Genomic DNA, 13225 nt, shown 5'->3' with positions numbered 1-13225 from the left:
GCTTTAGTTCTGCATTTAGTACTTTCAGGGAGTTAAGAGATTATTTAGTACTATCTGTCTTAGCAACTCAGTAATATGAATGTCACAGTCACTTTTATCATAACCGCATAACCTCAAAATGCTCCTTTGTAAAGGTGCAGACTGAATCTTCAGGGTTGGGAGCTCTCACTTTCTGAGTGATACAGAATTTTTAGCATAAGTGTCATCTTAATTGTTTGTTTTCTTTTCAGATGCCAGCTTCCTGTTGTTAGCATTTGTTGGTTCTAAAAAAAGGGAAGACATCATTTCATATTTAAGTCGCACAGATGCAAGTATTTAGTTTGACAATGATAAGAAATGCCAAAGATAAGAAAGTTTACCTCTCTGTTTTACTCTCACAGAGTGATAATGATTTATCTTCACAAAGACAAGAAAAGGCAGAAAAGAAAACTGCAGCTGCAACATCTTTGCTAGAACTTAGACAAGAGTCTTATTTGTTAAACAGCACATGCAGGGAATAAAAATCGAGGTTTCAGTAATCATAGTCCATGGAATTCTAGCCAGTCTCTGATAAAATATTCTAAATATTTTGACAACGTATTTCCCCAAGGCAGAAGAAATGTATACCTATATTTTATTTGTTGTTCCCAACAGCAAGTGAGATATATATATATATATAAATATATATATAGGTTTCTAAGAAAATAGATGAAAACAAAAGGAAACAAAGAAAATTGAAACAGACAAATGAAAACAACAGTTTAGAGAGATAAACTGGCTCAGGCAAGAAGGACAAAAAAGGGGATGATAGGAAAAAGAGCAAGAAAAATTTCTGATCTGTTTATTTTTTGCATTGCACACTTATGTTACCTTCCTGGCATGTATTCAAAATCGAATGGTTTAAGAAGGATAATGTTAAGATGAGCAGGGCTGTTTTCTACAGGCAGCTGTGTTATGAAAAGTGTTACCATGCCAAGTTGTCAGCGTTTCCTCCTCCACTGCTGAAGCTCTTGCACTGCATTCCTTGACCCATTTCAGTCAGGATCCTCCAAGCTAACACAGACCTTCTGTCTCAACAGACTCTGCAAGCATTAAGTCCTCCAGGGAGGGATGAAGTATCCAGGATCTAGTGCAAGTTCTTCAACACAAACACTTTGATAGATACAGTCTGGCCTCACTAAATCAACATGTGCCTGGGAAATTTTGTTTCCTTAGCCAGTTCTGATGACCTATCTTACCTTATCTCACTAACATAGGGACAACAAATCGATACCAATACCTACTGTTATATTATACACTTAATATGAATGACAGATGCTGTAGAGGTTATGTTATTTAGAACTATTTCTGGAGAAGGAGACAAAATAAAACAAATAAGTTAATTGTTTTTGGAGAGGAAAAAATCAAAGTAAGAAGTTCTCTTGCTTTTTTTTTTTCTTTTAATCTGAAACATTTCTGTATAGCAACAGTGAAATATCACAGTTGATATTTGCAAATAAAGTACATTATCACATATGAACAAAATAGTTTACCTTCAATAAGCGAAGAAAGAATGAGTGACAAGGGCCTTAGCACAGACTTGGAGGTTTACAGACATATTAAGAAGCTTTTATGCATAGAAAGCCTAAATCACTCAAAAGGACAGGACTTGACTAAGCTCAGCCAGCAAAAAAATGATTTGATTATATTTATTGAAGCCTAATGGAAGGTGAAAAAGTAATTTCTTGGGGAGAGAACAAATGTCAACTTGTTATTCTTAACACCTAATTGGACATTTATTTCACTTCTGTATGCTGTCTGGAACAACATGTTAGAATTTGTAAATAGGATCACTGAAGACAAAAGCAGGATGTACCCTTGGAAACATCAAGCCCTACCTTCATGTATCATTGTTTTAAGTACCTAGACTAGCTGTCATCTCATGGAATGATGGATGCTCTCTACTTTCACAGACACTGAGGATGTCAAAGCCTCTAAAGCCCTCAGGGAAAGCATCTCTCCAGATTCAGCCCAGCCCTGGAAACTGAAATGTTATTTTAGATGTGTCCTAGAGAAAAGCTTTCAAGAAACATATTTTAGAGAGGTATCAGGTGCTTCATCTTTCCAAGGTTTCACATTTTCTCTGCAATAGTACATAAATCCCTTTTTATAATGGTACATAAATTGACTGAAATTTATTTGTTTCTTCAAAGATAAGATTATGAGAGTAAATACAAAGAATGGTAACATATGGCCCTTGAGAAGGAAAGACATCAGGTGATTAACTTCTAATGAACTGTATGGGCATTTAAAGTGCAGAACAAAAGATGAGGCTAAATCCTTCTTTCAGATTGGAATGAGTAGGAGTACACACAAGTGATCCTGCACATCATCCACTGAGAATATTTAGAGAGTCACGTTCCAGAAATGTATTGAAAAGCTGTCAAGAAGAATAACTGATTTAATGAACTGTGTCAACACATTTGTAGGAAGCACCAGATTATAATTTGCTCTGCCTCAGAGACATTTTAAGCAACTGAAAAATTGCTTTTACTGGGAGTATTATATTGTACAATATTATTAACTTTTATGATATGAACCTATTTTGAACAAAATTTACTCGATTCCTAACTCCTTAGCTGTACTTCAGACACTATTTTTAAAAAATGCATTCAGTCATTGAGGAAACATTCTCCTTTCTCCAAGTTTTGCCTTAACGCTTTAACTTATTTTAATGTACCCTTGCCATTTCTAAAGAACTTTTTCTTCCTAATATTTCCTTAACTGAGGAAGAGAGAAAAAGGACTTGCTTCATCACCGGGAGGGGTAACTCACCTGAAGCTCAAGGCTCATGAACACATTCTCCGTGGTTAAACAAGGAAAGCTTTTATTGTGATTAGTCACAATGGAGCAACCAACGAAGTTTAGGAAAATATGTGACTGAATAGGAAAACACTTTCAACTTGGTAATGGTCAAAGAGCTGCCCAACTAGATTTCATCCTTAACACGTGAAACTTGCTTATTTTATTATCTTAGTCAAATCAAGATGTGGGGGTGGAAGGGAGAGCCAGCAACCAAATTCCCAAACCTGCTTGCTGCCTGCTGAGTTTCTGACCACTGGAGGCTCTGCTATGCTCAACTTATGTCAGGCACAGCTGACCCCAACCCCTCAGTCCTAGGCACTCATGTATGGGCCAATGCAGTCACGCATGTTGGAAAGCCCCAAGACATTCCGTGAACCAAGTATAGAACCCTCACTTGTTATGGATTTATGTTTCAGTGGTGCCTATGACTGTCAATTGAGGGGGTTTTTTCCAATTGCTAGATACTTATTAGGCCTGTCTTAAAAGAAGATTTTAAACTCTGTATGATGTGAGATCACGTTGTAGACTCTCTTACTACTGGGTCTCACACATAGTTCTGCCTTCTGACTGGTGCATACTTAAATAATACTTGCTATATTGTTGCTACCTGCAAGATCCCCCTTCATTCAAACATAACTGACATTGGTTACTGATCCATCTGGGATCAATTGTCCTCCTTTCATTTCCTCTCCTTCTCTAGTGCATCTGGCTTCTATCTCTTGTAGAAAATACAAGGGAATGTTCAGGAGCAGGTGTTTCCTGTTTTTAATCCTTACTGTCCTTACTATACCAAGAGGTGTAATCTTCTGCTGGCATCCCATGGGTAACTGACAATTCAAACAGTTAGCTTTCACCCCACTTGGAGGCAAGACTATGACTTAAAGAACTGAGAAAGCTAGTGAGCCTCAGAGTTCAGGGAACATGTAAGAAAAGTAGGTAATTCAAAGCAATGGGAGTTTGTTGGTTTTAACTTTACTGAAGTGATTAAATTGAAAATAATGGTGTATAAATATTAATAAAAGAGAAAATATAGGTGATGGGATTCACATCAACTTAATACGAAAGAGAATCCGCAAGCTTGAAGATACAAAGAAGTACTTCAGCTCTGACCTGTTGTTGGGGGGTAGATCTTAAAAGAACGGCCACTATTAACTCTAGCAGTTATTAGAATCTTTCTGCACGGATATGCCGGTAGGGCGGGCAGAGGCGCTCCCGAAGCAGCCGATCCCGCCGCAGAGCCGCGCTGGAGCCGAGAGGCTCGCACCGCTCTGCGCCGGGGCAGCTCAGCCTGCGGGAGCCTCTGCTCCAGCCTCGGCCACCCGCCCGCAGCTTCTCGGTTGCGACCCGTATACATATATGCATATGTACATACATACATATACACGGGGGGTTCCCAGAGCGCCCCTCGACTGGGGCGGCCGCGGAGAAGCTGGAGGAGGGACCGGCGCCCCGGGTTGCGGTGAAGGGGCGCTCCCCCACCTGCCGCTCAGAGGGCAGGAGGGAGAGGGGGGCGGAGCGGCTCCCATCCCATCGCCTTCGGGAAGCAGCCGCGGGTGGGAGCGGCCGCCGCCTCTGCCCGCGGGCTGGGGGCGATGGCTCCCTGCCCACCCAGCGGCCACCCGGGATGAGCCGTGGGCGAGCCCGGCTGCGAAGGGGGAAGTTGAAGGCTGTGTCCCCGGCGGGTCGCTCGGCCGGCTGCGAGGGGGCGGGCGGCGCCGGGCGCCCGAGGAGGAGCCCGAGCATTCCCGCGGCGGGGACAGCCGGCGAACGGGCGGCGGGCGGTGTGGCTTCATGGGCTGCTCACGCCAACATGGTGCTCGCCCTCAACGGCAGCCACCTCTACGGTAACCTCCGGCCCCTGGTCCTGGAGGACCCGCGGGCGCTGAGCGGCGGCAGGATGATCGCCGGCTCCTGGCCCCCGCGCAGCCTGGCCAAGCTCGGGCCGTCTCCTGCCCCGTCGGCGCTGCCCACGGCGAGCCCTCTCCCAGCCAACGACTCCCAGTGCGGAGAGCAAATCCTCAGCTACGGCAACGTGGAGAAAGTTCTCATCGGGGCCGTGCTCTGCCTCATCACCCTTCTGACCATCGCCGGCAACTGCCTGGTGGTGATCTCTGTCTGCTTCGTGAAGAAGCTGCGGCAGCCCTCCAACTATCTCATCGTCTCGCTGGCCCTGGCAGATCTCTCGGTGGCCCTGGCCGTCATGCCCTTCGTCAGCGTCACCGACCTTATCGGCGGCGAGTGGATCTTCGGGCGCCTCTTCTGCAACGTCTTCATCGCCATGGATGTCATGTGCTGCACGGCCTCCATCATGACCCTCTGCGTGATAAGTATCGACAGGTGAGAGCGCCCCGGAGCCCCGCGGCTCGCCCTGCCCTCCCGCAGCCCCGGGCACCGGGGGCGGCCGTGGCCCTGGCGCGGGGACCTGCCGTGAGCGATCCCACCAGCCGTCTCCTGCCTCCTCCTCCGGGGCCCTTGGAAATGAGCCGCAGACGTGCTCAGAGCAGGGAGTGAGGCGAGTGCCAGCCTCTCTGTTCGAAGGAGCCCGCCGGAGCAGGGTGTGCTGCATCCCAGCCCAGGTGCCCGGTTATCCCTCTGGGTAACTACCCTGCTCTCACTGCAGAGCAGAGGCGTCAGAGCAAAACCGAACGTAAACTGTTAACGTTTACTGTGGCTCCATACAAGTAATGAGGCATTTGCAGCCACGTTAATATTTGAAACATATGTATTTAAACTGCTTTATACCACAGCTAGATTTGAGCTGATTATTCCGCAGCTGGTGACAGTGTAACCTCGCTGGGTTCAGTGGAGTTTTACCAGACCAGAGAAGGTGCAGGAATTATAGCTTTTTATGGTTTTATCTTTATTCTAGGACACCACTATAACAGCTCAATTTCAACCAACAGAACCATTTTTGACAAGTAATGTTTTATATGGAAAAATTGCTTTTAAATGTTCACTTTTTAGAAGTTTTCACCTGCTGTCTTAAAAATCAGGTTATGCTCGTTGACTAAATAGCTACTTCCAAAAGATCCAGGCACTGTGGCGACAAGGAGGTGTATGCAGACCGCAGAAGAGGATCTTAGGTGTTCAGTTGTGATGTCAGGGCCAAACCTAAGGTCTCATATTTGCCTTGACTGAGCTCTCCTCTGCAGAGAAAGGCTGACAGTTTCCTTTATTCCATGTAGGACCTGTTCTAAAGTAAATTGCAGCCTGTAGCTTCCCTCTTCCACAGCCTAAATTCCACACCAAGAATTTTGGCATCTCGAGGGTAACTTTTCATTACAACTCCACACAATTGGTAGAAATTGAAGAACTTTGTAACTAGATTGTAGAAGCAGTTTACCAAGTCCAATATCTGACAGCAATCTTGACTCTTTACTTTAGAAAGTTTTTGGAAAAAACTCTGCGTTAGGTTTCTGCAGAGAAACAGTCTTTTAAAAGAGTTTCCCACAATAAATGGAGGTTGTTTCATTCCAAGGAGCACCACGGTTTGTATTAATTTCAAAACTTTAATTTCTGTATAAGCATCCCCTTCTCCAATGATCTTTATTTTGTAACTTCTATATTGAACAGTATCTGAATGCATCTTGTAGCAATGAAATCTACATACACAGTTTGACTGAATATCAAAGGGTGGTTTTTTGTTTTGTTTGTTTGTTTTTAAATTGGTGTTGCCTTGAAATTTGCTATTTTTTAATTTAATTCCAATACTGTAAGAAAATATGAGTAGGCTTATCTGCCTTCCCAATATTATTCTCTGTACTACCTATTTCTAAGACTGATGATTTCATTTTTCTACTCTCTCTCCATAAAGTATTCCCATTCTTTGATTGTTCTTGATGTTCATGTCTGAGCTCTCCACCTCCATTTCAGCCTTTTGAAGACAGGTTAACATATTTAAGCTTTCTTACTGAAGTAGGGATGTGTGACTGATTCTCACTGTAGAACTGTGTTTTCTTAGTTTAACATTTGAGGTCACTGCTGTTTGATTAACAGGGGCTTTGACTGAACTGGTCACAGTCGTGATTGCATCTTTTGCTGTCGTCTTATTATTCTCCCTCCACTCCCCTCTCCCCGCAAAATACTAGAGAGATATATCTCTGTATTTAGAACTGTTGTGAATGACTGATTTTCAACACCAAGTGCTGATTTAAACTAGGATTATTTTCCTCTTGTCTTTGTATTCCCAATTCTATCACTAAATGTTTGTTGAACATGATCTCTTTACAATTCATTATACTGTTGTCTACTCCCTTCTTGAAACTAAAATTCTGTGAATTATGATGCTTTAACCTCTGTCACCCAAATCCATTATATAGTTAAGATAGGTGATATCATAAGTAAAAGGAGACAAGCCAGCAATTCATTAGCAAAATGTCTCTACTACACAACAATAAAAGAAATTTCCATGATTTCTAAGCCTATTTAAAAATAAATAAATTTATACTGGTGTGGCACTGCTCAGTCAGGGCTAAGATTAAATTTGAGATGAACTAATCTTTGAATAGTGAAGACGTACAAAATATGCAAGCCAGGGAGAAATTAGGAAAATTAAATGTGAATGATGAAGTGTTGCCAGTGTAGCACTAATTTAAATTTAATTTTAATTAATAAAGCTATCCTACCGGCAGTTGTTCTTACATGTATATAGTTAGGAAATCCTCAAATGATCAGTGAGGGAAATTTATCTCTGAAAAATCACATACCTCCAGATTAAGCATTGTATTTGGTATTGGAGCTGCAAATCACAACATATATAGTGCATTAGAGGGTCAAATTTTCACAAGGTCCATTTTTCCATGGGTTTGATGGAAACATTTGCATGTTTTCTGTTATGTAGGAGAAGAAGATCAACAGTGATACAGCCCTTATTAGCCTTTCTATCTCAGTGCAAAGAATACAACATCCAGAAGCTGGGAAAGAGGGAATTAAATTAATTCATTTTCCTTCAGTCTGGCACTACCTTCAGTGCCATTTAGATGCACTTGAACTTTGTAGCACAAATAAGTATCCTGGGGTCATGTGGGAGATATTTGTATAGGGAAAAGGTTAAGACAGGACAAATAGGAATAGGAACATTTTTGAAGAATAATTATGAATGGCACTGTCACCTGGCTCTTTAGGACACTTTAGGAAACCTTTGTTGGGATTCACCTTCCTGACAAGAAAGATGAGGTTATTGCAGACAGGAAATGAGTTGGCCATTTTAAAATTTAATTATTAAATATTTAGGTTCTTTCTGAAGCAGATATAAGAATCAGGTAAATAGCTGACAGAATATTACTATTGAATTAACCTTAAAAAAAAAAAAAAAGAATTTGTTACAAACTGCTAAGCAAGCTGTGTGAGAAGATGTAATACCTTTTATTAAACAAACAATTAGGTCAGTAAAAGAGAAGCTTTGAGGAGCTTCCAAACAGGATGAGTAAATTGAAAAGACTTTTTGATTTGTTTCCCTTGCACAAATATGTGCTACTCAGCTTATGCTACTGAGAGCCCTGAAATGCCAGCAGCTGGCAGGCCTATTGCTCACAGGGATGTTTTGATGCACAGCCCTTAGTGGCAGATGTGTTTTTTAGCTGAATCTATCAGTTGGAAAGCTCTGAAAGATGCAGATTAGCCTGGAATCTACCAATGGGCTGCTTTCATTCTGTTGGAAAGCCCTTTATTTTTTTCCTAATTAGACAAATCAAGCACTTAATCTGTTTAAATTGTTTCTCCTCTAAGCTGTGTAAATGTTAGGGGTGCAAAGTAGAAGTTAGTGTGCTATTATTGGGATCTCTAACTTTGTGCTGGGTGCACAAGGAAGAAGCTAGGTTGAAAAGGTCTAAATTTGTGGAGATTCAAGATTTGGACTATTATGCATTTTTTTGGGTCATATCTTCCCTTTTTCTTCACAACATGAAAACCTTCACAGAACTTTATCAGAGTGACCTCGGAAGAACATGTTACTTTTTAAGCGTCTCTGTCTTATTTAAGCCCCCACTTTGGAAGAAGGCTATCTGCTTACAGGCAGGTCTGTCAGAACTAAAATGTATATGACGGAGAGAAAAGAGTTTCTCCCTTTTCAGATTTCATGAGGATTAAACAGGCAAGACAGCTTGATACTCAGACAGTCAATATATTACCTTTGCTATTCCTGCCATCTGTGATATGAGGAGTAGCTCTGTAGAAAGGTAGGAGCTACAAAGATTTTGGCAGCAGAATTGGGTCTCAGTGAACAGTAGTCTCCTTTAAGCCTTTCTTATTAGTGTGCATTTTGTTTTGGTTTTTTGCCCTTAAAGCTCCACTTTTCTGATTCTGAATTAAATAAATTATATCATATTTAGATTCCTTTACATTCTTTATGTTTAAGAGTGAGCAGACATTAGGAGTAAATTATGAGGGATGGATACAAACCACATCCTAGTGGGGGGATGAACAAATAAAGGGAATTAATTGTATTAGAACTGGTGGTGTTTGCATGCTGATTCATCATGTTGTTCTGACCCAAGATAGCTACAGGAATGTTGTTTTGGAGAGTATCCACGGGATAACTGCATAAGTAGCAATTTTTAATTCAATTTAAAAATAGTTCTTTGGCTTAGAAAGTGATAAAGTAACATAACTACTCAGATATAGTTGATGAATTATAACACTTTCCCCACACCCACACAAGTAATGAAACACTTTTTGGGGAACTTTTCCAGTCTGTATCTTAGCCAACAGTTCACGAGTATTCCAGGCTTCCATTAAATTGATGAGGATTTAGAGTTTGTATGCAAGTAAGTGGGCCTTTTTGTTGATCCTGAGATTTTTATACACAAGTATCAGCTCTGTGTTTTTCCTTGTTTTGCCACACTCTGGGTATGAGTACTTACGCTTCTCCTTAGAGAATGTGTCAGTTCCTTAGAGCTCACTCACTGCTCAAGTCCTTGTTCCATGCCTGAGAACTGAGCAGGTCTCAAACTTCCTCAAAGAAAGTACTTAGAACTAAATTTAAATAAACTTTCAGTTTCAGTACTTTCAGTAGAATCCAGGTGTCTAAATTCTACCTACATGCAAAACTGATAATATGACCTGATAATATGAAAACTGTCAGCAATTTGCTAAACTTAACAGCACCTAATAGTCCTGTGTGGCTTCCTATACAGTATGAAACCCTTTCTGCCTTGAGTGTGGAAAAGGCTGTGGTCCACTCTGCCAACCCTGCTCAGATCGTTCACAAAAGACATGTAGAATATACATGTAGACTAGATATGAAAAAATTCTCAATGTAATATATTTCTGATCTAGAATAAACATAGGCACCCACCAGCAGTGCCACTCATGATATTTTGTTCAGTACCTATATTTACACAGAAGTAACTGAGAAATGAGAAAAAACCTAAAAGGAACGAAAAAAAAAAAAAGGCGTGTGATGGAGTTACTGCAGTTAGGGTCTATATTGCAGAAGAAAGTTTTGAGATCAATAAGGCAGCTAATTCCTTGCAACAGCCATTATTTCCACTTTTTAACCTGATAAACAACAGTAATCTTTCTGAGATTGTACGTAATTTGTCTAGCTAATGAAAGATAGAGACAGCATTGATAAACTAAAGTGAAAAAGAACAGATTCGGTTTTATTCCTTTCCATGTATTTTTTCTAATGTAGTCCACTTAAAAAATGTTCCTCAAGTTAATGTAGTTTTTTTGCAGAGAACTAATTGCTGAACACTTCTGCAGTCTCCATTTTACTATTTACCTTGAAAAGAGGAACAACACAAATTTTTGATCCCAAATCCAGAGATGAAGAAGTTGAATTGGAAGTTGGATGCATTAAGTAGCATAAGGCAGTGCGATATATATCTGTCACCCAGAACCCACTCCAAAAGAGTAAATAAAGTTAGGGCATTCTTCTGTATTAACATGATCCCTCTTCTTTAAGTACCTTTCTGTGACATCCTCAGGTATCTTTTCCTGTGTCACATAGGCAGCCTGAAAGACACACAGTTACTTACAGAGTAACCTGATATTAGCCACAAGTATTGCTTTATTATGTCTTTGCAGATACATAATTATTCATGACCACGCTGCCAGATGCACAATAAGTAAGGTGGGCAGTAACAAATAAAAGATATTTTATCGAGCAGATGGACTATTTTGTGAAGACTTAACTCCGGAGTAAACTCTGGAGTTTGAATGCCAAAACAAGTGGTAGTTTTGTCCTTTCACATAAGATCTGAAGCTTGGTAGGTGTGTCTTGTGGCTGCACAGTAGAAGGTGACAAAGTTTAGGAAGCTAGGAGGTGTTACAGAACAAAAATCTGTAGATTGATTATTCTATTGCTGTTATATACTGGATGCATTTAAGTCATGTTACTGAAGGGGAGTTACAAAGTGTGGAGATGCAAGATAATCTAGAGGTAGCAGTGAAAAGCTGACTGAAGTTGGTAACATTTCAAGATATGCATGCATGGGAATTATAGTTCAGTCAGAAGAAGGAAATTTTAAATTAAACCACATTTACCTGAATGCCTTTTCTTGAAATTGGATGTTTCATTTTCCCCCCGCATTTGAAACTATCTTCTGTTTGCTCCTACCAGGGTTTAACACTGGATGAGTTTTCAGAAGTGATTTTGGGGTCTCTAATTCTTGGGGGTTCATCCAGACATTTCAAAGGATCCTGATAAGTCAGAGGTAAGGGAACATTAATTCGTGTTTTTACCAAGCAGGGCATTCTGGAGACATTTTAAAAGTGATTTTTTTTCCTGCCAAGGTCATAAAAATAGTTTTTCCATAAGTAAGGTTGGATTTGCTTCAAAATTCACAGGAAAAATACAATTCTAGAAACACTCCTCTTAGTTTTTGAAGGGAGCTTTCAAAAATATCTCCTAATATAAATCACTAAAATGCAGATGCATATCACACTGGCACGATGGTGTAGTGTAACCTGCATACGTTTGTATCAAAATATTTTTTCCTAGAGTTTTTTTCTTGAAATGGATGAGTATCATCGAATGACACATCAAAGCCTTTGTAGTTATTATACACTGTTTGAAGCAAGATTACTATATCAGTAGTAGCATGCTCACACAAGCTTCTGCAGGAACGGAAATTAACCAGGGAATGTTTTCACTTTCTTGGAATAATTTTCTCTGAAAATTATTTCTAAAACTCCCTGAAAATTATGTAAAGAAAATATCTTGTTCCTTTAAAAGAAACACAGAATTATTTATAACATTGTTGTTGAGTTGGAAACATTTTATCAGAAATATTTGTGGCAACTTTTGGAACAGAACACCTTATTTCATCTGCAGCTGATATGTACATATGGCGCTGTCTGTCAGCTACAAACAGTTCTCTCTTTTTTTCTCTCAGTATATAGCACAGATCTGGTCCATCCTCTGTGGACTAGAAACTCTGAAGAAAGAGCTGGCCATTGTAGGTTGCAGAAACATAAAGAGCTTTTGAGAAGTAGTTGAGTTTGCCAAGGTGCAGCTGTCGTACAAGAAAGACTGGGGAGCCAAATTACAGATTCTGATATCTGCATGTAGAAAGCTCAAGTATCATAAAGCAGTGAACATTGCAGTTTTGTTCTGATGGTCACTACTGTTTGTAAGGTGAGGATAACTTCTTTCACCTGGAAAGCTTACAGGTTTTAGATTTTCTTCTTGTACTGGGTAGCCAACTGTTTCTAGAGGATTGAATCATACTATATCTCTTCCTGTGTATACTGAAAAGAGAAAAAAAGCAACTGAATTTTTTTGAGCCAACTCCTACTGCAAAGTTTGTTTTCCTTCTCAAAACACTCCAGTAATTAAATATGTCATAGGGAAAATTTGTTTTTATTCTATTTGAACTAACATAAAATTAAAGAGTGCAGCAGCTATGATTTTCTTCTTGTACCTTGCTGTTTCTCAAGGCTTTATACAGAAATCCAGATTATCTGATACATGTGGGTGGTTCCGTACACATGAGCCTGTATGCAGTTCTGGTAGCGATTCACCTCTAACACTAAAAAAGGGGTTTGGATAATGTACAAACAAGTATGAATTCTCCAAAAGTCCAGAACAGAGATGAGCAGGGAAATCAAGTCAGCGCTGAGTATATTCTGTCTATTTTTATCTCTGCTATCAAATTGAAGGTAGCAGAAGAGACCACTGGAGGAGGTTAACTTCATCATGGATAGCTATTTCACTGCAAAATGGTATGATTGTTTTAAAAAAAACCAAAAAACAAAACCAAAAGGGGATATTACAAAAATAACTTTTTTTTTAAAGTAAGGAAAACCAGGACGAAGTCTATTCTTAGAGGTACATTGTGTCATGATGAAAAAACTGATAGCAATTTTTTTCCTGAGATGTATCAAGGAAACGGGTGGGGTTTTGGAACTGTTAAGCACTCAAAACCAAGTTTTTTAGCTTGTAGAAGTGTAAGATATA

The 13225-nt window shown here is 40.1% G+C and overlaps 1 protein-coding gene and 1 long non-coding RNA gene across 4 annotated transcripts in view; both read left to right on the top strand.

The window, feature by feature from the left end:
- The first annotated feature begins 4263 nt into the window (after positions 1-4263).
- The window catches only part of HTR7 (5-hydroxytryptamine receptor 7), a 39013-nt gene continuing 30051 nt past the window's right edge, over positions 4264-13225 (top strand). For all 3 annotated transcript variants that reach the window (XM_027648165.1, XM_027648167.1, XM_027648166.1), the window contains exon 1: positions 4264-5160. In XM_027648165.1, the coding sequence (XP_027503966.1) occupies positions 4448-5160 (713 nt within the window). In that variant the 5' untranslated portion in view covers positions 4264-4447. The remainder of the gene's footprint in view (positions 5161-13225) is intronic.
- On the top strand, positions 5947-7794 carry LOC113949501. Its single transcript, XR_003528457.1, has 3 exons — positions 5947-6021; positions 6397-6456; positions 7667-7794. It is a non-coding gene; the product is annotated as an uncharacterized LOC113949501 (long non-coding RNA).

Source organism: Corapipo altera, unplaced genomic scaffold, assembly GCF_003945725.1.
Source record: "Corapipo altera isolate COAL_440 unplaced genomic scaffold, ASM394572v1 56, whole genome shotgun sequence".
NCBI lineage: Eukaryota > Metazoa > Chordata > Aves > Passeriformes > Pipridae > Corapipo > Corapipo altera.
The sequence above is the reverse complement of the archived record's forward strand: the minus strand, read 5'-3'. Positions and strand labels throughout refer to the sequence as shown.